The following is a 24799-nucleotide window of genomic DNA, read 5'->3' as shown; positions in this document are numbered from 1 at the left end:
CTGATTATAACATTTTGCAGGCTGGCGCATTACAGAGGAGGTTTGGGAGGTTTAATGTGTGTTTTTAGTCTGTGTGTGAGCATGAAATGGGTGCTAAATCAACAGAGCGAGCATTCAGAAAATAGTAGTGGAATAACTTAAAAGATTTTGGAGAGAGAAGAAAAGGTTACGCACTACTAGCAGGGCTGGTCTCTGGGCTCGGACACTGACCATGAGGCTGTAGCAGTAGGACCATGATGCTTTTGGAGCTGTGATGTCATTGCTGGTGTCATCCATTTGTTGTGTGGCCAGGCCAGACAGCACGCCACACACGCTGCCTTTGTTTCCTAATCAGGCAGGGAAAGGAAAGTTGGCTTTCTGTCTGCCTTCATCTTCTTCTTTTCCACTCTAATCCTTTTCATCATGCTGTAATTCTGCAATTTAGCATGTAATAATCTGACCCTCGTTTCGGGACAAGTACAAAGAGAATAAATAAATTCAAATGTCAATGTGTCTGATCAATAATCCATTTCTTTTTGTGTCCCCCTCTCTTTCCATCCCTCTTCCACTGTCCTCTAAATCTCTTCTGACTCTCAGGTGATCCTGGCCACGATCGAACGGCACAAACAAAACAGCGAAACATTCAATAAAGCTTTCAACAGCTCCTTCTCCCGGGAAGATGACCACCCCCCTGAGTCACCGGTCAGTCTAACTCACCCACCCCTGATCAATCAGTGCATTGATCGCTCAATTAGTGGCTCATCCTGTGCAATGAATCACGAGAGGCTTGTGGTACACTAAACAAGTCTGTCATAGTCTGGCCTTTGTCTGCCTGAGCCGCTCTCCCATCTATGGATGTAGTACTATCATACACACAAAACACACACATAAAGAAGCTCTTTCTTTCCATCCCTGACAGTTGCACACGTAGCGTCTGTGAGTCTCCTCTCCCAGAACTCTCTCATGACCTAATAGGGAAAGCCCAAGTCAAAGTGTATACAGAACTCTTATGGATCTGCTTTGACCCACTTTGGGCCGGCTGGAGCTGGACGCCGGCCAAGCGTAACTTGACACAGGCCAGAAGACTTGATTCAGAAGGAGCAGACTGACACCTAGTGGTGGATATATCTGTCTTCAGACAGGAGCTGCTGGTGCTCAATGTGTGTTTTACTTCTCCTCAGGGTCCCTGGTGCAACACATCCATCGACTCAGACGGTGAAAGACTGCATGAAAGGGTAAGATACTATTACATATATAGAAATAACAAGGTAGGTTTTTGCACCTACTGTGAGGAGCACTGGTTGATAAATTATGTTATTAGATTACTGTAAACAAATGAGAACTGTGTCTAAAAATCTCATTTCCAAAATTAGGTACTGTAATGTAGAGCCGGATTAGTCCATGGCAGTAAATATCCATGGGCCCTTATGGTCTCCCTCATTCTTCTACAGTCTGTATGTTGTGTGTGTATTAGTTAGTTACTAGTAGCTAGCTTGTAACTTGATTAAGCGCTTATGTATTTAGGAATATGCACCATTTAAGTGTAATATGAAGTGTAAAAATAACTTCTCTGAAACTAGATTTTTCCTCTAAAAATGGCTTCTTGAAGGCATACAATGCAGGATTTTCCTAAAAAAACAAACAAAACATCGACTCACACAAAAGGAATCCCTCTCAGTCATCGCTTATGACCCACTAGCAGTGTCTTAATCTGCAGAAATCTTTCCCTCTGACTGTATTTTCTTATTTTCATCCTATTTTGGTTCGTTCGGGAAGTCTCTGGGTGTCAACCTTTGGGTAGTGGTCGCTAAAATCGTAGCAACTAGGCCATACACCGCTGTCTCTGCCTCTCTCCTCTGCTCTGTGGGTGAAAGTTGCAGGTCTGTGCGTCTGATTGATCCAGGGCAAGGTTGAAACACACACTCACAGAGCAGAGAAGCCAAGTAAACAGGAAGAAGCATACGCTTCAGCTAAATTCACACAGAATCCAGTAATGCAGCACCTTCCTGCAGGGTTACACAGAGATGTTTGTGTGTGTATTTGTTGATACATAAGCGCTGTGTCGCAATCAGAAAATAATGTTCTATTTCTCTGATTTACTTCTTTGTTCTGGTCAAGCGAGTACAGTGTACACACAGTGCCACCAAACTAATTTGCAGTTAATCAAATTACCACAAACAAATTGCCACATGCTGAACATTAAGCCTTGGGGGACCCCAGGCCATTTGCCCGCTTTGCCTTGCTGTTAATCTAGTTTTTACCTTTAAGGCTTAATATTTATGGTTTAATTAATAAATGTAAAATAAGTGTTTTCTAAATATCTGGTAAAATGGCTGATTTGAAAATACAATTTGCACTGTAAGCACTCTGTACCTTTTATTAACTTACTAAAAGGGATTCTAGTGCATTATGAACAGCTCATTTGCCTTTTGTTTCTATTTGCTGCCCAAGTTTCTATAACTAAAAGATTTTCTGAGTTGCTAGAAGACTGCTGAGATGTCAAGAAACAGTAGGTGTGCCAGCTGATTGCACTGTTGCATTAGTCTGATGATGTCACACCTAACCGATGCCATCAGCTAGCACACGTGGTGTTAGTTAGCTGTTGTTTCCTGATAACGTTACCTGCCTCTGATGATGGTGTTAAAGTGTGCAGCCCTGCGCAGGTGTTTGCAATCATTCTCGCTGATTGAAGCTTTTCTCAGGTTGAAGTTGAGTGGAGCTATCCTGGCACAATTATGCGATGTCTAGTCCATGGCTGCGGTTGTCTTTTACTAAACACTTTTCCTTGATCTCATTGGAAAATGTCATGAGATGAAAGGAGGATGTGAATTCATGAAGACGACTGTGGCACTGAGAGAATCCAACTGCAGCTAAACTAAGCTCTGTAATTATCCGATGGCGGATGTTATTGATGTGGGTTTGCAGTGGTGAAACTACAAGATGGACGACTAAAAACACATCTTCGATATGTTGTTTCATGCAGGCTTTATAAACATGGACAGCCCGGCAAATGAAAAAACTACTTTAAGTTGGAAATCATATAGAATAGAGTAGACTTTGCTGTCATTGTGCTGCAGTACAAAACCTTCATCCTGTCCACTCATGACATGAATCCTGTTTAGTATGATTGCATGGAAACAATTGTTGATTCTATGCAAGATAGGCCAATAGTTTGTTCTCGATGCGTTTTTTAAATGCCACGTGGCATTGTGAGACGGCATTATCTCCTTTCCTCTCATAAAAGATGCTCCAGTGAACCCTATGCTAAAGGAGCTAAGACAGGAGCCACTGAAGGACCTTCCCTTAACATTTAGAGTATTTTAACAGCTCTTATCATGGCTGCCACTTCAATTCTTTCGGGTCACTTCACTCAGTTAGGAACCTTGAGTGCATCACGAATCACATACTTTTTTTTCTCCACTTATTGCAGCTGCCCTTACAAAGTAATAGCAACAATCAGGACTACTTTGTCATTCCATTGCACCTTGAACACTGACCCTCGTGCTATTTGCTACCTTAGGAATAAATGAAAGACTGCTGAAGCTCTGCTGTTGTTACTTTGCAATGTGTGTAGTTTTAACTGCATACATTGTAGATTCTATCATCTTACAAGTATGACAGTAAAATTACACATGCAGTTCTCTGTTGTTATTTTCATAATTTTGTCCCCTTTGTTGCAAGTAGTCTCTGTGGTTATTTTGTGCACTTAAACAATCAATATTCCTGTTATTAGTAGCTATTCCACTGGTCATCAATCACTTGATTGCACAGTCATTGGTCATTGTGGCTTCTGACAGCTGTTAATGAGCTGTCATCTGTCTGCAGCTGAGTCGATGTGTCGTATCTTCTGCTGCAGAGAGGATTGTGGGTCAGAATAGCCAGAAAAGCATGCTGGCTGCAAAACACGACCGGATTTAGTAGAACATCCTGGTATTTTTAGTGTAATGCACTTGACATACCACACACTGGAACATACTAAATCTTTTTCTAGCATGCTAAATGGTATGGTAGTATCAGTATTGGAATACACAGCTTCCTGTTTCTTGACATTCTTGAGTGTCCAGCTAGTTTGAGAGAAGGGGTGGAGGTGACTTTACACACAGGAAATATACTTTGTCTATATCCTTGTTTTATAACTTTAGAAAACAACTAATAATACAAATGGCAGAGATGAAAGGATGCTGCTCATGTGTGGTGCGTTCAACAGCAGTGACAGACCCTTGTTAGCCCGCTAGCCTGCTAGCTGCAGGTCATGTTTACACCTCAACCTATGCTATTTCCTCTCCCCCTGAGTAAATTCCCCCAGGCGGATTTCAGTCTGCGCCATGAGAGGAGGCCTAATCAGGCTAATGAAGTGAAAACAGGCATTAAATTGAAACAGAGAGCTTGAACATATAGCAGTGAACAGAAAATGTGGCTGATGTCATGTTATCTGTATTAAAAGAATACTAGTCCATACCCATTGAGTGCACAGTTGCCCACTCCAGTCACCTTGAGGCGTCCTGTTCTACATATCTACCAAGTTTAGTAAAAACCGATATGGCAGTTAGGCCTAGATAAGAAATTAGCTCTCTAGCACCCCCATTTTGTTTGATGGGGTCAATAATGGAGGGGTCCCCTCAGATTATGTGTGGTCATATGCCTACAAAGTTGCGTGGTGATTGGTGAAACCCTGGAGATGTTATACACCTTTATGTGATGAGTCACGCCCTCTGCAATATTCATTGCCTTATAGAAGCTCAGTTTTAGTAAGTTTTCCAACTTTTGCCAAGAGGGAACTTTAGATATTGGTCCCTAGATTATGTTCACCCAGTTTCATGCAGATCGGTCAAACTTGTGTGTGTTTTTCAAAAAACTCAAAATGGCGGAAAATCTATATAACCGCAAGTTATGGGTTCTTGAGGCAAATTTGTTCCTCATGAGGAGAGGCATCTCTGTGCAAAGTTTTATGTCTCTATGACATACGGGGCATGAGATATGCCCATTCAAAGTTTGCAATTTCAGCCGGTTGCTATAGTGCCCCCCTTTGGCCAATTGATGTAATATTGCTTCATTTGCATCCTCCCATGACCCTCTACCACTGTGCCAAATTTCACATGGATTGACCAAGTCAGTGAGGAGAAAAACGTGGAATAGACACACCCACAGACAGAGTTATCATCATTATATAGTAAGATGATTTCACTCTTTACCCCACGACGCATCTATAATAACAACCCGACAGCCTGTGCTGTTGTGGACACCTCCATCTGACCTCCATTGTCTTTGAGAGAAGGATAGTGTATCTCTTTTAGTGTCAGTCTGTCTGTGTCTTTGTTAATAGAAAGGAGAAATGGAAGACATGCTGCCAGACAAACAAAGAATGAAGCAAGACGAGCCGTTAGACATTCCTTCAGTCGTGTTGAAACTGAACAGACCGACGACCTTGACACGTGAATCCTGTGTTTTCTTTTTGGTATGTTTTCCAGAAGAGTTCCAGGAAAAAGGACAAAGAGAAGCAAACGTGTAAAGGCTGCAACGAGAGCTTCAATTTCACCAAGCGCAAACACCACTGCAAGTCCTGCGGAGCGGTGAGCACAGATGGGACAGGGGAAATGTAGGCACTGTCGGTTAGAAATGAAAGGATGGAGAGAAAGAGAGAGAGAGAGAAGTCAGGGAACAAGTGGAAACATTTCTCTCGGACAATTAACTGTTACCAACCGAGCGGCTCCTCAACGCCATCTCTCTTTCTGTCTCTGTCCTTCTGCAGGCCATCTGTGCAAAGTGTTCAAAGACCTTGGACAACAAAACAAGCCGAGTGTGCCCGGAGTGTTTCGAAGCCAGCCTCAGCCTGGAGACTCTAGGTGTTAGTGAACAGAAGAGGAAAGCTGCGCCTGAGGTGAGACACACACTCCAAGGCAAACAAAAACAAGAACACACACAGAAACATTTAACAGCATGTGCATAACAGTTTTCTGCCTCGATTCATGCCAGTCCAATGAGATCCATGTCTCCCAGTATACCAGCAGTCAGTGTCAACCAGGGTTCAGCAGCCAGCCTGCGCTGCTGGCAACAAAGAAAGAGGAAGAAGCCACAGTAGTTTACTCATAAGTCCGGTACACTCTCTGTGTCGAATACTAAAAGTCACTGTGTTGTGTGAAGTCATCGCACACACACACACAAACACACACACACACAAACACACATTGTGCACGTGCAGTGCATTTGCATTTATGATTCACATTGAAAGATCAACTAATCCCTCTCTGCTGAGTAATATCATAATAAGATCTTGGCTTAACGAGGACCAGTCGTCTCCGCTGACTCCACAGTCTGGCTGCTTCCAGTGTCTGTCTGTCTGTCTGTCTGAGCTGTTGTGGATGGATGTACAGCCTACTCTTACTATACTGAAAAGCTAACAATCATACCTTTTATTTATATTGTCTAAATATAAATGGTCTTAAAATAATTCAGGCCGTTACAGCGTCAAGATCCCCCAGAAACGCTCTAGTGCAGTGAACTGAGTCACCACATGGGGGAGCTGTAGGCCATAGGAGGATTAGACAAGGGGCAGCAGGAGCTTGAACACCTGTCCATGTACAAATCTCACTGTGTCCTACATTTTCGTTACATAATGTTTCCGCTGTCAGTTGCTTGTCAAGTTCAAATCCCCTGAAATATGATTCAGATGGATTTCAGATACAGGCTTATTTAAATCATTAATATTAACAATAAACTGTATTTTATAGCACCTTTCAAAACACGGTTACATAAGTACAATGTATATATATATATATATATACATATATATAAATGTGTGATTGACCTCTTTACATGTACTTCTACATTATCTTTTCAGAGACAGACATCTCTAACGGGGGAGAACTGCCTGCTATGTGGCCACCTTCAAGTGCAGGAGAAAGGGAAGAGCTGGTCCAAGATGTGGGTGGCCGTCACCAAGGCTGAGCCACTGGTGCTGTACTTGCAGAGCAACGGGCAGGTAAGAGTTCAACACAAACACATTTGGAGAGAGTTTTATGCTGTTTATTAGAAAATATCCAACGTTTTTTTATCATCAGATTTAAGGATTATATATTAAGTATTTACACTAAAGGTCGAGTGAGATTTTTTTTCAGGGCCAACACCAGTTATTAGTAACCAAGTCGACCGATAAATGACCCTTGGGACCGGTAAACATTTGCAGTAAAAATTAAAATTTGTTAAATTTAGAATAACACAAACACCAACACAAAACTTTGTTTAAATGCCTTTGGGCATAATAATTAAATGCTGCAAAAGAAAACCTTCCAACACTGTCTTAAAATAAAAAAGCCAAAGCTTTTCCCATGCTGAACCCTTCTGTGCATGTTTGCAATATCGAGAAATAAAGAGGGGGAGGTACACATGATACAAAAACATTCTTTGATCATGACGCCCAGTGTTACTCTACAATTCTTTGGTTCATTCGTAAAGTTTATGAATTACACTGCAGACTAAAGTCTACACTAATTGTGACAGAGTGACGGCTGACTCATGTGAACGCAGGGTTGTAGGCATTGGCAAGTCCGCATTATCGCCTTATATACGTCTCATGCATGAAATGTCTGTATCCTCTTTGTGCCGCATATTTAGAAGCAGGTCACATTTCTCGTCCTGGTCGCTCGCTCGCACCTATTCCTAACACGCACACACGCAAAAAAATGTCCAGTTAAACTACAAGCTATGTTGCAGAGCAGTTTTTTTTGTTTGTGGTTTGTCCCTCCGCCAATGAAGTGTCCAAATTATTCATTCATAGTTACATAATTTTCTTAAGTTTCCTCAACCTCGTAAATGAGTCTCTCTTAATCCATGTTGGGTGCTGACAGGAAGGAAAATGGATACAGAAAGATTAAGGACGTTAGCGCCAGTTTTGACTGTGGCGCCCGCTAGCTCACCTGGTCGAGTGGGCACCCCATGTACAAAGGCTATGTCCTTGCCACAGTGGCCGTGGGTCCGATTCCAGCCCACGGCACTTTGCTGCATGTCATCCCCACTGTCTCTCCTCCTTTCACGCTAACTGTGTCCTATGAAATAAAGGCAAAAATATCTTGTATATAACTGTATAGCTTAATGTACAGTCTTCAATTTTGATGATTATGATTTTGACCAATGAAAAAAGGTTGGATTTGGAGCACGAGTGCAAAAATAGAGCCGTTTTTCCAAGTAAGCAAGATGTTGCTTAACCTGTTTGCTGACGTACGGAGCAGGTTAGGACAGTACATGTGATCCCCCTGTTGCATTAAACATAGTAGAAATAAAGGTCAAACATTGCACTACAGTTCCCCCACATGGCCACATTAACAGTGTGCCTGAGTCACCTCACTGATCCTCTTGCTACACTCGTCTGGCCCCTCTATACTTCCTCCTTCTGAGTCGGGACATATGTACAGTGTAGCGCCTGGCCACATCAGTGAGCATGTGTACTGTAAGTCAGATCTATCCAATCCTGCTTGTGCCAGGTTGTCTGCACACTGTCTGTGCTCTGTAGATTTGGGCCAGGAGGATTTGGTTGTCCTGAATCTGACCTCAGGTATAGCTGCGGCTGCTGTCGGCAGCGCTGCTCCACTGTGCGACTCCTCTGCACTGACCAGATGTAGCAGCCCTTTGGCTTTAACGTAGTTCCTGGAAATCTTGGCTCAGTGTGCAGCAATAAATCTGCTCTGGACGTTCCAAGGAGATGCATTTCACAAGTGGTTTACATGATTGCTCTAAATGAAGATTCCCAAAGCAATCATGTTTAGAAAGCTTTTTTTTCTGCTAAAGACTCTGTCTGTCATTCATAGTGGATGGCACAGAAGGGAAGTCAGCCTGTTAAAGCCTCCCGTGGTTTCATTTCCAAGACTAATATCCCAATCCCACCGCAGAAAGCTGCCATTCCAAAGATTAGGATTAATGGGAGTTGGACAAGCATTTCCTGATTATACAGAAAGAAAGAGGGGGAAGGGAGAGCGGAGGGTTTACTATACGTGCCTGGTGGAATATATTCTCCTGCAGCTCTAGAGACAAGCTGTCACAAGCTGTATTCGCAGCATGTTTCTTTACAAAAAAATACATTTTATATGCTACCAGATTTCCTCTGATTGACCTATTCTGCTAATTTCTGCAGGACTCCAAGGGGGCGAGGGTGGTGCCTCTCCCTGGGTTTGAAGTGAGCGTCGTGCCACCATCAGGAGGCGAGAAATCGGAGATCAAACACTCACTCCGGCTCAGTCACACCCAGCAAACTTTGCTCTTAAGTGCCCAAGATCCAGAACTCCAGGCCAAGTGGGTGGATGTCCTGTCCAAAGCCGCCCGCGGAGAAACACCCATAGATGCATCGACGAGCCTGACTGAACACAGGAAGAGCCAGTAGTGGCCGTGTCGGAGCCGCAGGACTCACTCCCTCCTCCCTCCTTCTCCTGTGTATAGAGCACACATTACTTGAATTCACTTTACCTTGGCACTTTTTGTTTCTTTTTATTTTTTCCTCCCCTTTTGAAAGGACCACTCAATCCTTCCTATGCCACTTCAATCTTCTCATGACCACACGGCTTCTTCTCTCTGTACCTTCCTGTCTCTGTCGAACACACAGAATACAAGGACTACGCTATCAAGCCACCAACACCACTGTATGTATGTGTGGTTAGGATATTTTAGTGTTTTCAAAAACCGCCGGAGAGGACTAAATGTTTTATTTGTAATATAGCTGAAGAAGGTTCCTGTATTTCTTTTTTTTTTAAAGATGAAGTTTCTTGTACATTACGCGACTGTGTTGTGAAGCATTAAATCTTATGTGTCCGTCTTTCCATTTGTGCGAACGTATGTATGTGTGTGTATGTGTGTGTGTGTGTGTGTGTGTGTGTGTGTGTGCGTGTGCGTGTGATTTGAGTGCGAGTCCCCTCCCGTGTTTAAGTATTGAATGTTAGTGTAAGAAACCTGCGCCACCTCTCTGTTCTCTTCACTCCTGCTGGGGACACAGTGGCAGTTCAGTGGGTGTTGTACAGTATGTATACTATAGTGCGATGTAAGGAAACAAAGAAAAAACAGAAGACATTTTAACTTAAGAAGACACAGATGTGTACGCTTGTGGCTGGCCACCTGATGCTCCCACTGTCAGCTCCCATCTTACAGACCCTCTCTTCACACTTCTCTCATCTATATAGGTAACAACTCCCCCCTGTCATTGTCTTTGGACTCTGAGACCTCCAGTCTGATCCACCACATTTCCACTCTGTCATGATTGTGAGAGTACACAGCCAGAATGAGATCAAGTGGCCTCTATTCTGACACTGTGCTGCAGGTTCAGTCCCTCACCATCTCTACCTGTACTTAATAAATCATTTCCATTTACTTCTCTCTCTCTTTCTTAGCATAGCAACTGTCTGCCTGCTTCTCTCCCTTTGGTGATGTGATGGAAACCAAGTACTGTACTGTAAAACTGTTAATTCTGCCTTGCCCCCCAACCCCGCTCCTCTATCAGCCACCAGCCTTTAAGCAAAAGTAGCAAAAAAAATCTTGTCATTGGATCTCTTTGTGCATGTAAACTCACTCATATTTATGTACCGTGCTCTGAAATCTTGCCCCCTGCCCCTCTTTTTATGCTCCAGAATTCATTCTTGTCGTACTGTAAGTGAGCAGCAGTGAGTGTTTTAAAACATGGATTGTGCACAGTGGAAAAGCAGTCGAGCATATCATCAATAAAAAGACGTTGTGATTCATTCAGTACCGCGCTGTCCAACAAGATCTGGCGTGTCAAGAATTTCTGTCTGCAAATGTTTCTTTTTATGAAACACTCACACACACACACACACACACACACACACACACTCACATACACTGCAGATGTTTCTCCAAGAGCGAGAAGCTCCAGCCACTGATCTTGTGTTGATATCACACACAAAACAGCATACAAAATAATGCCAGTAGATATTTGACTTTATATGCTGATGAGATGTAAGAGGATTAATGACCATGTGGCATACTGTATGTGTGCAAATGACTTTCTGTGTGCATGCATAACCTACTTGTCATTTAGGGTTACTATACTGTAGTTTAGTTCCATTTCTTTTAATTTAATATTCACTTCCTGTTTTTACTTCAGTTTGGTATTCAGTATTTTCCCAGTTTCTCTCTTTGTATTTTGCACCGTCAAAATACAGTAGTAGAGAGCAGTAGTAGAGAGCAAAACTATAGAACAATACACTGTACTTTGGGATGCGGTGTTTTAAGATAAATGGTAACAGAAGCACGCTAACATGCTCACAGGGACAATGCTTATATGCTGATGTTTGGTAGGTATGTTTACCATGATGATAATTCTTTTAGCTGCAACCAGCAGGTCTACAGGTCGCTCTATCAGTTGGTCAGTCCATCCACAAATATTTTCCCACCCTTTGGAAGCCACAGTTTTGGCATATAACAAATAGGCGCATAACTCCTAAATAGATTCACATAACTTAACTATACAAAGAAACATACACACACACACACCATTTTGCCACTTCCCCTTTCATATCTCATGAACCAGATATTGTAGAGAGGCATCAAATGTGGTTGCATGTACAATGCATGTACGTGGTTTCTGCTTTTGCAAATGTAGGGGGCTCTCCAATGCTGTTTCTGTGAATTTAGCAGTACAGCCGTCCTCACAACCGCAGATCACGTGTACATGTAGCCACACCAGCTCAAGACCTCCACATCCTGCGTCTTCACATGTACAATCGTCTGAGATCAGCCACCCGGGCAGCTGATGCAACAAATGATTTGCACAATCAAAGAATTTCTACATGTACCATTAGGTTTCGTCTTAGGCAAGCTCATCTGCATGCTTGCCGTTCTCGTCTTGACCCAACAGCAGTTTGTCATTGTAACTGACTTAGGCGGTTGTGAGGCCAGTTGGATGTACTGCCAAATTCAGGGAAACGTCACTGGAGACAGCTTATGGTAGAGAAATGAACCTTCAGTTGACAGGCAACAGCTCTGGTGGACATTCCTGCAGTCAGCAAGCCAATAGCACACTCCCTCAAAACATTTTGTTGTGTGATCAAACTGAATATTTTAGAGTGGCCTTTGAGAAGGCATCGAAAGCCGGCACTTGGGCAGTGACTTGCAGCATCAGAAACCAACGAAAAAGGCATCCTTTTACGTTGGCATGATTCGCAGTCAGTTGCTGTTATAGTTTAATGGTGCTTGGCGGCGTCAGGGGTAAAGGTGGTGGGACAAGGAATAAAATTAAGGTGGCAAAAGTCCAACTGGGGTGGATGGGTCCAACAAACACGGACTTTCACCCAATACACGTGTTTTTGTTGTTGAGGGAAAAAAACAATTTGCAGTGTTGTCCTGATGTAGTGAGTTTATTTTGAAAGAGACTGTACGTAAACTTCCTGTGAAAATGGAAGTGTATCTTGAAAGAAGACAATGCATGTAACAGGCTGAGGTTGACACAGCGTCCCAGAATGTCAACAACCAACGCACCCAGGGTATACCTTCCACGTTGTATGTGGACGTGACATGACGAAACATCAATATGTGACGAGGTCGGAGTGAGAAGGTGTTGCCTTTTATTGTGACCATCCCAAGGCACACCTGTGTCGTAATGATGCTGTTTAATCAGTCAGGTGGTTGGATTATCTTCGAAAAGGACAAGTGCTCACTAACAGATTTGAACAAAATTGCATTGGACAGAATTGTATCTACTGAGTGCATAAAAAAGTCTGAGATTTCTAACTTAAACCTGTGAAAAAAAGAGTGTAGATTCTTGTTCAGTATCGTAGTTGCTGAGTTTTTAGAGTTTGGACCAAAGTGTTGGATCGACCGACTTACAGACTTTGCCTTCCCTTGAGCCATACTGCTTGCATGACTGATGAAAAATAATATTTTCAGCTTAGATTCCCGGCATTACCACCTCCCTGTTTACTGTTTTTCATGCTCACTTCTTGTCTGCTGTGATTCAGCTGCTCTGGCTCAGTGCGTTTTCTTGTTGGCATGTGCGCGTGCGCTTTGTCAGTATTTTGATATGGATTCAAACTACTAAACAAGATCTATAGCAACTGTGGGAACAAAAGTCTCCGTCGACATAAAGTCAATAACACAGCGACTTTTTCTTTCAAAAAAACACGTTGCGTGCTGTGTGCAGCAATGGAGCTGTCACCATGAGAACATGAGAGCTGCACTGAAACTCCCTGTACTGTGGTGACTCATAACAAGCTTCTCAACATGGAAAGCAAAGCAGGCAGAGCACTTTATGGTCATCTCATTGCTGTTTCAATCTGATGTCAGAAGATTATGTTTCCAGAGAGGCACAGCTGCACAGTATATCTGCTGCCTGTGATCAGTTTCATAGTAAGAAATATGCTGTTTAAAACAACACCCAGGTTTTGGTTTATGTTTATGCTGGAACTGCATGTGTGTGTTTGCATGTGCAGTATGCAGGGTGTGGAATACTTGGATACTTCACAGTTGTAAAAGTGAATTTATTTGGGCAGAGCAAAGTAAAACAAAGAAAGGATATAGATCATATTTACTGTAAGGGGTGGCTACTTAAATTATGGCTGATTTCAACTTTCAGATATGTGTGTGTGTGTGTGTGTGTGTGTGTGTGTGTGTGTGTGTGTGTGTGTGTGTAAAAAAAGTAGGTGTGGAGAGGGTGCAGCTGCCATAAGTCCATTTTTCTACATCTTGATTTAATTCAGTTTCATCCTCCCTCCCTTTGTTTTGTCTCTACTTTGCAGTCATCGTGCTTGTTTTTGCAGTTTTTGTGGACATAGACTTATTGATGCACATTTACAGGAAAAAGGAGAGAGGACAGCTATTGATAGGCGACATGAACCGTAACTTCTTTATTTAGCGAGTCAACACTAAGTGTCAAAATGATGAATTGAAAGGCTGGTGTCTCCGTAGGGCCGTGAGCTGTGGTGCAGAGATAGAGAGCAAACTGCTGACTGCCTCCTTCTGTCATTTTACATGCTGTACATCCAGAACAAAGCGGAGCAGGGTGGGTACGGTGTCTACTGCAGGACAGAGACCACGCTGAGATACGCTTTCATCATCTCTCCAGAGTCCTCCTCGAGAAAGCTCAAGTCTCTGTGTTGTTGTTTTTCTTCCCAGCTAATCTTTGACTTTTTTCTCTTTGAAATCATATCCGCGCAGCTCTTCTTCTCTTCTCGGCAGAATTGGAGGTTTAGTGGGCTAACACACTGAGTTTGTGGCAGGAAGTTTTTCTTCTTCCTGTCTGTTATACCTCTGTTTCTTGCTTTCACTTCTTTATGTGTGATGCCAGTAACACCTGACTCTACCAAGGTTGCAGTGGAGCCGTAGCATGTCGAACCGACCTCCATCAGAGGCCTCAAGGCTTTCCGTTATGGCTGTATTCATCAAAGGTGCAGACCTCTTTGAATGAGCACAAAACGCAAGGTTGTGTGGACAGAGCAATTATTGTCGCCAGAAATGTATCAGACAACAGTTGTAGGTGAAAGGAAAGCAAAACAGAGCATTTTAAATTATTGTACTTGTTCAGGGTTTCAGGTTGTGGCCACGATTCTGTGAGGCTGGTTCTTCTCCCACAACAGCTGAGGGGAATGGTTTTAATGGGAAAGCTGTCATATGCCACTGGAGCGTAAGCCTCTTACCAGCTGTTTGTGTGTGTGTGTGTGTGTGTGTGTGTGTGTGTGTGTGTGTGTGTGTGTGTGTGTATGCATCTGTGTGGCCCAGAAACATTTGCATTTTGCATTCCCAAATCTCTGCATACACTACACTGCTGACCTACCTATTTGGGGAAAGTGGGAAGAACAAATTACCACCTGCCTTTAACATAGAGGACTCGTATTAATCTTCTCTTCACTATTACGCTCTCTTTTCAGCCACTCAGGCAGCATCTTCAGATTCTGATATTGATTGACCAGCCCGTCGGTGCAGTCCTTTGGTCCAGAGTGACATACCACTACAACCATTTAGGTATTGACATGAAATTTGGTGCAGACATTCTTGGTCCCTTGAGGATAATTCGTAAGACTTTTTATGTAGTGCCGACAGCAGGTTTACAACTATGACTGAATACCCATTAGCCTCAGCTGCACTAAAAGTAGCAGTTTAGCATCGTAACAGTGGCGTGTTAACATTCAGCTCAAAGCACAGCTTTAGCGCAGGGCACTGATTCCCATCCTGGGGAGGATTAGGTTCCCTTAGAGGTTTACAAGGTCAATTTTAGGGGCTGCAAGATGATTAACAAAACAGGAAAGAGGAAAAAGCTGATTTGTTTTACCTTGGACATAGTTTCACAAAGTTATCTTGACTCCAATTCCAATTACTAGCATTTTTTACATTACATTACATTTATTTAGCTTTTATCCAAAGTGACATGTCCATGGTAAAACTCCAAAAAGTGCAAAGATCATGCAGGTACATCAACTTCGTTAAATAAGCTGATCTACTTTAAATTCATTTAGCGACAATAGCAGAAAGAGAAAAAGCTTTTCATTTTTGTTTTGTTTTGTTATTTTTTTTTGTTTTGTTTTGTTTTGGGGAACCATGGACCTATCAAGGTTGAAGTTAAAACTGCCGTGAAATCGACATTAACATCTTTTTACTTGATATGGCCCAGGTGGCAACCTCTAGGGATGAAAAATGTAACCAACGCTAAGTGCCAAAAACTACAGTTCCTTGAATGGCCACTTGAGGCTGGCAATCCCCATAGACACCCATGTTAAAATGCCCAAAAGCAGAAACAAATATGTTAACAGCCTGGTACAAAAAATGGTTTTGGTCTCTGTAAGTAATGTCCATTCATGACAGCTTTTAAATGTTATTAAGGTTTGAAGTTACGCATAATTAAGGGCATGGCCGCTTTGAGTGAGAGGCTGTGAAGCATCACAACAGTCTATGAATCAGATCCACCCCTCACTCTTCTGTAGCTTCAACCTCTAGTCCAAATACTGTCGCCTCTGGCTCCAAAAATCCAGAATGACGGTGGCCAAAATGCCGAACTCAAGACTTCAAAACTGGAGTCCACAAACCAAAGGGTGACGTCCATTAATGTTGTGCAGTCTAAGACAGTGGTTCCCAACTGGTCGAGCCATGAGGTGTTTTTTACAAGGTTGTTCTCAAGTCACCTGTGGTCCATTTGGAATGGACCCGCAACCCACCAGTTGGGAACCACTGTTCTAAGAAGTGGCTGCTTTGTAACATATACTGTGCAGAAATGGTTGGCTACTGTTTGTAAACAGTATCCCCAGCAATAGTGAAAGTGAAAGCCAACTCCAGCTTTGTCCGGTTGGATCTCTGTCCTTCTATAGTTGTGTTTTTTCGGTGCTGTGTCCACAACTTTTGTAGCTAGCGCTTGGGTGCATGTCGCATGGCATCTGGTTGCTACCTTCCTATTAAGTCCTGACCTCACCTGCGCAACGTGCTCATAAACTTGCCGAACGCAGCAAAATAAGATCTCTCAGTGTCATTGTCTGGGTAGGTCAATTGATTCATCAGCTGATTCACAATCAACCACACAATCAATCAACTACACTGTGACACACCTTCTCTGTCAGCCTATCATCTTACTGCTCCTCATTTTATATTTTTTTGGGCATTTTTAGCCTTTATTTGATAGGACAGGTAAGCGTGAAAGGGGAGAGAGAGGGAGTGACATGCAGCAAAGGGCCACAGGCTGGAGTCAAACCCGGGCCGCTGCGGCAACAGCCTTGTACATGGGGCGCTTGCTCTACCACTAAGCCACCGACGCCCCACTGCTCCTCATTTTAAATATGGTTCTCTCTCTGCCATAGTTCTTCCTTGCTGCAGTCTTGCACACCCCCCACCTCCCCATCACCACCTAGTCTTTACACATTCATCAGCCTCATCTCAGCAGTCAGCAGCCTCAGAGCCATCAGCCACCACCACCACCTCCAGTGTCTGGACTCCATGGGGGGATTTATCCTGCTGCTGCTCAGATGTCCCTCAATCACAAAATATCTCCCTCTGGTGTCCAATCGCCAAAGACGTTTGTTAAATCTTAATCAGTACAAAACATCTGGTAAGCTGTACACTCATTGTGTGCTTTAAATATTATCTTTACTTCATTCTCCTGATTGAAATGAAAGATGAGGTAAGTTTAGCTGGCTGAGCCTGACAAGCTGAATCTGAGATGTCCTATACCAGCTACTGTATGGCAAATAGATAGGCCATTTCTCTGGCATCATCCTCAGGTCGAACTTCGTTTTTTTTTCTGTACTACCAGTGGTGTGGATCAAGAGCACATCTTTCTGTTTGGGTTACTCTTCCATTCGGACCTTTCACCGCCTTGGTTAAAAGCACGATGCACTAGAAAACCAAGGGTCAGGTTATAGTCAGAATGTGTTGCATCATGCTGTTGTTTGCCATCATATCTGCAGCAACACCCACACGCACATGCCGAAACCTTCCCTTTGCGTTCGGTAGTGAGGAAAGTAATCACTTCTGCATTCCTGCAAAGGAAGTGGTTACGACTGTTTCCTGCCATTTTCTTGTTTTGTACTCTTTATCTCTGTGCATGAGATGCAGGTTTGTTTCCCCCAGTTTCACCGCCTGAGCACGGTTGATGCAAGTCTTTTTAAATCAACTTAACAAAACACTTTCTGGAAGTTAGATGCTGTACGAACTTGAATTCACAACCATTGTTGTTAGCAGGATCTAAACACACGCCACCTGAAACACAAATCCACCGGACGCCCTGGGGGAAATGTGCTACATTTAATTACACAGTCTGGAGGTACATGATAGAGATTTACTAGATGATGATGAATTGCTGTAATAGCGACAATAAATCACCAGAAACAACATCATTCACATCTTTGTCTCATTCACAGCCTGAGTGGAGATGGAAAAAAAGTCTCATTCAGATTCACAGCCACTGGAGAGGGTTGGTCATCCTATCATTATATGCTAATTAGAAATCATTAAGCTTGATTTGATGATGATGATTTGAGGTCTATTTAAGTGAATGACCAGAACGGCCTTAGAAGCGCTGTATTATCCTAGTTCTATTAGCTCTCCCCAAATTCTGCTTGATACACCCTCCTACAAGAGAAAGCAGCGTTGTTTCATGGAACAACAGAGTATTTCTCAATTCATTCCCAAGTAAATTTAATATCTAATTAATTCCTCTGAGTTTCACACCTGTTTTTATTCTAACAGATAGATGTGTGTGAACTTGTACGCACTTGCACTAAATTAAATTATACCGCAGCCTAAATTAGCTCACCTAATGATAAAAACACCATCCGTAACTGAACACTGTCTACTCTGGGCCATTGAACAAATGATGTTGTAAAATACCAGACCTGAATATCTTATTATACAGAACATCTAGCATCTCATCAGTTAGCATGGAGAAACATGGCAGCGTCTAAAGCTCACTGAAAGAAACAAGGAGACATTTTGGAATAACAGCAATCATTTCAGGATGAGTCATTTGGCAGTGGTATATAAATAAATAAAAAAAATTGAGTGAGATGCACCCTGCTAAACAAAATCACAATGTGCACATACACAAATATAACCTAGGAAGGCACTGTTTATCTAAGATACACAAAAAATGTTTGTTGTAGAGCTGCATCCATTCACTACTGGGGCAATTACTCCCCCTTGTTGAGGACACACGGTATGAGGAGGATTTTAGTAAAAGCTCCACTGGACCCAGGGACAATGTTGAGAAATCTGTGTAGACATGATGCACTGTTTGCTGACGCCTTGTTCTTCAAATGTCCTCAATAATAAGGCGTACCTTTCATGTTTGTCCCTGTGAATGGAAGAAGATGAACACATGGAAAGACAGACCCGAGATAAGAAGTGGATGAACTTTTCAGTGGAGGCACCAGACCATGGCAGCCCTGGCAGATTTCTATTTTCTCAGTTATCAAACTCAGTGTCTTGTCTTTTCTTTTTCTGGTGTGTCGCTCCTTTGCAAAACTCCAGAAAAGTGAAAGAGTTTTCTATATTTGCAGCAGCACACTACCCCTCTCACTTGAACTCAAACATTTCCATTTTTCACTATATGTCTCTTCCTGTCCCCACCTTCTGCGTTCAGGCCGACCTACCTTATCACTTTTCTTTCTCTCCTGTTTTCTCTCAGTGCATCCCTTCTCTGCTACCCTCGGGACTCTCTCATCTTTCATTTGTTGTCCTCAGCACTGCCGGGCCGCCCCGCTGTTAGCTCTCTGTCAATACCTCAGCAGGAACTGTCCCTGGTTGCACCAGTCATATTAACACTGTTTGGCACACATGGATGTCCAGGCACTTAAGGAACCAGCAGGGTGGCTGTGACACAATGAAACGGTTGCATTTCCCATATGTTTCGTGCCTTTCTTCACTTTCTCTCTCTTTGCTTCTGTCTCTTTTTTTCATCTGTCTCTCTTCCTCTCTGGTGACAGGGGTGGTGAAAGGATCTCAGCCTCTGGGTGGAGACCTGTTGAAGGATGTATTTAACTGGAAGTATTGCAGCAATGTGCAGTGCAATGGAAGTTGATGAGGTGGGTATACAACTACATTGACAGGAAGATGACTGAGGAGGAAGTGTGTACACTCTCCTATATATTTCAGTGGCCTTTTGGCTTGTAGGTGAGTATACTGTGAATGGCCAGAAAAAGAGGGTGGTATGCCCTGTATACAAATACCCTCCTATTCACCACTGGCAATGTGACATAACAGTTGACTGGTCACTCTTAGCTTTCTGTGAAAAGGTCAAAAATGAAAGTAGAGCAAACAACTGCTGGAGGAAATGCCTTGAATATTCGTACAGACATTCATGGCTCCCAGATGACTTTTTCTCTTACCCTCTCATTAGGGCAACATTTGTGACTTTGACTGAAATGCCTTGATAACTGTTGGATCATTTTCTTTTTTTATCTTCATAGTGACACAGCAAAGGCTGGTGATACAGAGGGGAGGACATACAGCAAAGGGCTTTGGCTGAACTTGGACTGCTGAGATGAGGACTCGGCTTCAATGGTAAGCATTATGCCAAATGAGCTACCAGGGCGCCCCATTTTGCGCTACTTAGCATATGTTAGCATGCATGCATTACTATTGGATTGTCATCATGGTAAACATACCTGCTAAACATCAGCATGTTAGCATTGTCATAGTGTGAGCATTTTAGCATTGTCATGATATGGGTATTTTAGCATTGTCATTGTGAACGGGAGCCTATATATGTTTCCCGGGTTCTATGTTCCCCACTTAACCCTGCAAAAAAGGTTCTATGTTCCCCACTTACACAAACCAACCAATGCTCAACCAAGCGGGAAACATAGAACCCTTTTTGGTTGAGCGGGAACATAGAACCCAGGAAACATAGAACCTTTTTGGGTGGTAAGTGGGGAACATAGAACCCGGGAAACATAGGGATGACCCCTTGTGAACATGCTAGCATTTTTGTTGTTAACATTTTGGCATTGTCATTGGGAATATGTTTTTTTTTTTAAATTTAATTTAATTTTTAATTACTTTATTAAAATTAAATTCAATTTTTTTCACTCTGTTGTCATTAACACACAGGTCCGAAATACACATACATGCACAAATAGGACCTATACATGCCCAAAGTGGAGAGATGTCAGAGTGAGGGGGCTGCCTTGGTCAGGCGCCCCGAGCAGTTGGGGGGTTCAGTGCCTGGCTCAAGGGCACTCCGGCAGTGCCCAGGAGGTGAACCGGCACCTCTCCAGCCACCAGTCCACGTTCTGCATTTGGTCTGGACGGGGACTTGAACCGGTGACCCTCCGGTTCCCAACCCAGGTCCGTATGGGCTGAGCTACTGCCGCCCCCAAATGTGAGCATGTTAGCATCATTGTGAGCATGTTAGCCTTGTCCTTGTGAACATGTTAGCATTTTTGTTGTGTGCATTTTGGCATTTTCATTGTGAGTCTGTAAGCATGTTAGAATTGTCTTTGTTAGCAAGTTAGCATTGTTATTATAAGCATGTTAGCATTGTCTTTGTGAGCATATGAACATTAGCATCATTGTGAGCATTGTCAGCGTTGTCAGTGTGAGCATTCTGGCCTTTTCCTTGTGACCATGTTAGCATTGTCATTGTGAGCATGTTAGATTTGTCATTGTGAACATTTAAGCATTGTTATTTTGAGAAAGTTAGCATTGTTGCTGTTATGAGCATTTTGAAAGTGTCATCGTGAACATATGAGCATGTTAGCATCATTGAGAGCACGCTAGCATAGTCATTGTGGGCATGTTAAATTTAATAAGTTAATTGAGTGAATTGAGTGTTAGCATTGTCCCTGTGAGCATGTTGGATTTGTCATTGTAATTATGTTAGCATTGTCATAGTGTGAGCAGTCTAGCATTGTTATCATGAGCATGTTAGCAATGTCAATGTGAGCATTTTGGCATTGTCCTCACGTTAGCATTGTCCTTGTGAGCATGTTAGCAGCATCAGTGTGACCATGTTAGCATTGTCATTTTGAGTGAATTAGCTTTTATCTCAAAGCATGCTGTTTAGCATCAAGTTCTGTTTTGTTTTCGAATCATTAACATAATTTTCAGTCATGATGACTAAACCAAAATGAAGTGAGAACTGGAAGTTAACACAGAATTAAAATGAATGGAACTGAAACTGCAGCATAGTAACCCTGACTGACACGTACACATGCACATAGAAACTCATTTGCACACATACAGTAATGCCACGTGGTCATAAATCCTTTCATCAGCAAAGTCAAACAGGGTCAATAATGGCATTGTTTCATATGCTGTTTTGTGTGCGATATTTTTACAAGATCAGCGGCCGGAGTGAATGAACATCAATTTATGCCTTAAGATATGCAAAAAAATCCTCCGCACACTGACATGGACTTTACTATCGAAATTTAATGAAGGGAACTGCGCTCCTTCACTAGTAGTCACTAATAGTGAAGGAGGCATATCATATGACTCACGTTTCTGCTGCCTACCAGCACCTGACGATCTGTGGCTGTGCAAGGAGATTTCATTGATATCAATTTATGCCTGCTTAGGATGAAGAGGAAACAAAGAGAAACATAGTTGCAGACAAAAACTCATGACATTGTACCTGCAAAAATTGACATTCCCATCAGCTTCAGCCTCAACTGCACTTTATGTGCTGATTAGCAATTAGCTACAGTTAGCATGCTGTGCTACTGCAGCCTAAGTTGGGCCTCACAGAGCTGCTAGCATGAGTAGTGGTGCCAAAAGCCAAATTTAGATTAACCAGTTTCTCAAAAGGCTTTATCTTTTAGTCCCTCTGATATTTAATGCTTCAATTATGTACTTGTGTCGTGAAAACCAGTCACCAGCAGGAAAGTAAGTTCTGTATCATATAAGCCTATGGGTTGTTTTTCAGTCTGCCTTACTAAACAAATCCCTGACTGAAAAAATAATGAATAACTGGCTCAATTTCTCCTCCCAGCACCGCCACAGTAATACAGTCCCTCATTTTCTGTGGTGTCTGAGAAACGCTGTTCCTCTGTAACCCATGCCTTGCAAGCTGTGCACGTCTGAAGTAGCACTGTGGCAAAGAAATGCTTGATCAACTCAATTTCCTCCCAAAGTCTCATTCTTTTTACCTGCCACCCGTTTCCCATCTCCTCTCTCTTCTATTTCGCACTCTCTCCTAGGGAGTATGGAGGTGCAGATTTATGGAGCAGCGCGGTCGCTGGTGGCCACAATCCAGCCTGAGAAAGTGATTTGTTCAGAGATTACAGACACAGGAGACAGAGAAAGGAGCGTTAATGATGTTATGGACAGATCACCAGGTGTGTTTGTGCGTGAGAGAGAATGTGGGTGTCATTTTGGAGGTAGTCTCTGCTTAACAAGGGTTTTCAGCCGTATGCATTTCTCAGCAGTAGCCTACAGAGACGGTCCATCCTTAATGAGACTCTGGCATCCACATTAAATGGTGTCTGGGAAGTATTTTATTCGTAAGCACTCAACTTTTTTTTTAAAGAAAACTTGTGTTTAAGTTGAAAATAGAGCTTGTTTTGCAGGTTTATGATGACTCATACTTATAGTGACCCACTCCACAAAGCTCTTCACTCCCTCTGTAGAAGAAACCTTTGAATAAAATAATTGCCTTGTGGATAGCGCAGTGTCGTCAAGCAATTAACATCGACGTGTCGCCAGATGTTTGTTTTATCACTTTTGGAACTAACCAAGGACACTTTGGAGAGGGCACCTTCACTCTCCTCCACCCAGACCTCCAGCCATATGTGGCCTGGTTCGAGCAGCAGTGTGAGATGGTGCCCCTCCTGCTCTACTTAATTACCTGTGTGATGGAGTGGTTCCCCACCCAGCAGAGCCACTGAGTCACACTGTGTCAGGGGCAGTGCGGACAAGCGGAGCTGACCAGCCTCACCATTTGTCCGTCTCTCCTGTCAGATTAGGTTAATAATAAAAACAGCAACAGCCCGAGAGCAACTTCTTTCTGCTCGAGTGAATGTTTTATCGTCTATTCTTTTTCCCCTCTTACTGTTTTCCAGTCACTTGGTATGCAATACTCTATCAGTTTTATCCCATAATAATAAGGTAAAAGAGGCATCATTGACTGTCCCAGGCTTCATTAGCAAGCCTCCTGGTTGTCTCTTGGACTGCTCAGACAACAGAGCACACAAGCCTGGGTAGAGAATAAAGTAGAAGGCACTGAGAGTCCAAACTGTACCCGCTGAGACTATGCCAGAACACATTAACTGTTGCTGTAGCAACCGTCTCCAAATCAGAAGAGAAAACTCGAACACTTTAAACAGACTAATTTCACAAAATGTCCTCATCCACCATGTCTCTTTCTCTGTCTTCTTTCTCCTTTCAAGGCGTTGTGAAATATTCTGGAACACTGAATTCCTGGAATTAAAAGTGGTAACTGTGGAGACTCAGCAGTTGATTTAACTTTAAGTTTATTTATGGGGACAGTTCATCAAAAAATAAAAAATACATATTATTTCTTCTTACCTGTAGTGCTGTTTATCAGTCTAGATTGTTCTGGTGTGAGCTGCTGAGTGTTGGAGATATCAGCCGTAGAGATGTCTGCATTCTCTCCATTATAATGGAACTAGATGGCACTCAGCTTGTGGTGCTCAAAGTGCCAAAAAAATAAATTTTCTACCAAAATACACCCGCCAACCACATCACCATGCAGAGGAAAGCATGCATTTAATCATGGACTAAAGGTTCGTTCTTGTGATAGCACAAGCAAACATTCTTAGCTGAGCAATATCAGTGGTGATAGGTGAGCTAGCAGTAGATATATGCTTCCTTCTGAAGCTGATTGGCAGGTGTAGTACTGTAGAAAGAAAATAGTATCTACATGAAACTGCTCACAACGAGGTCTGTGGATTATCTTGAGTGACTGAGTCATGATTTCTGGAAAGAGACATTGCAGCCTGGTCTCACTCCCAACTCGCCAAATACTGATGCTTGGTCAGTAGCCATTGGCAGCAGAAACTGACGGACCCTTAGTAGCAGTATGATACGTACAGGGTGGCGGCAGTTTCTGACACTGCAAGCAACTACCGTAGTGTAAAGAGCAAGAATGTCCACGTGGGGCAGGTGGTAGAGGAGGTGGACTTTCAACCCAGAGACCGCTGTTCGTTTCCTGTGTGAAACCAAAAGTCAATCGAGTTCTTTTAATAACATGTTGTGGTAGTATGTAGCATATATGTACACCAGTGATCTATGTCACATGACGTTACATGACATTAGTAACAACTACTTATTTTAAACCAAACCACAATGTTTTTTCCAAACCAAACCACGTGCATTTCTTGCCTAAACCTGAGGAATAAAACCTAAAAATGCAGACTTTTACCTACATTATAAGTTTATTTTGCATTTAATG

The 24799-nt window shown here is 42.7% G+C and overlaps 1 protein-coding gene and 1 long non-coding RNA gene across 2 annotated transcripts in view; both read left to right on the top strand.

Annotated features, from left to right (window-relative positions):
- Positions 1-10719, top strand: part of fgd (faciogenital dysplasia) — an 85880-nt gene extending 75161 nt beyond the window's left edge. Inside the window, exons 14-19 of the mRNA XM_049582050.1 lie at positions 577-681; positions 1161-1214; positions 5448-5549; positions 5729-5857; positions 6818-6958; positions 9104-10719. Coding sequence (XP_049438007.1) covers positions 577-681; positions 1161-1214; positions 5448-5549; positions 5729-5857; positions 6818-6958; positions 9104-9349 — 777 coding nt within the window. The 3' untranslated portion in view covers positions 9350-10719. The remainder of the gene's footprint in view (positions 1-576; positions 682-1160; positions 1215-5447; positions 5550-5728; positions 5858-6817; positions 6959-9103) is intronic.
- An 8636-nt stretch (positions 10720-19355) lies between these two features.
- Positions 19356-20831, top strand: LOC125892219 (uncharacterized). The gene is made up of 3 exons (XR_007449717.1): positions 19356-19557; positions 19854-19947; positions 20497-20831. It is a non-coding gene; the product is annotated as an uncharacterized LOC125892219 (long non-coding RNA).
- Positions 20832-24799: the final 3968 nt, after the last annotated feature.

The sequence above is a fragment of the Epinephelus fuscoguttatus genome, linkage group LG7 (assembly GCF_011397635.1).
Source record: "Epinephelus fuscoguttatus linkage group LG7, E.fuscoguttatus.final_Chr_v1".
NCBI classification, from domain to species: Eukaryota; Metazoa; Chordata; class Actinopteri; order Perciformes; family Serranidae; genus Epinephelus; species Epinephelus fuscoguttatus.
This window is presented reverse-complemented; position numbering and strand designations above follow the sequence as displayed.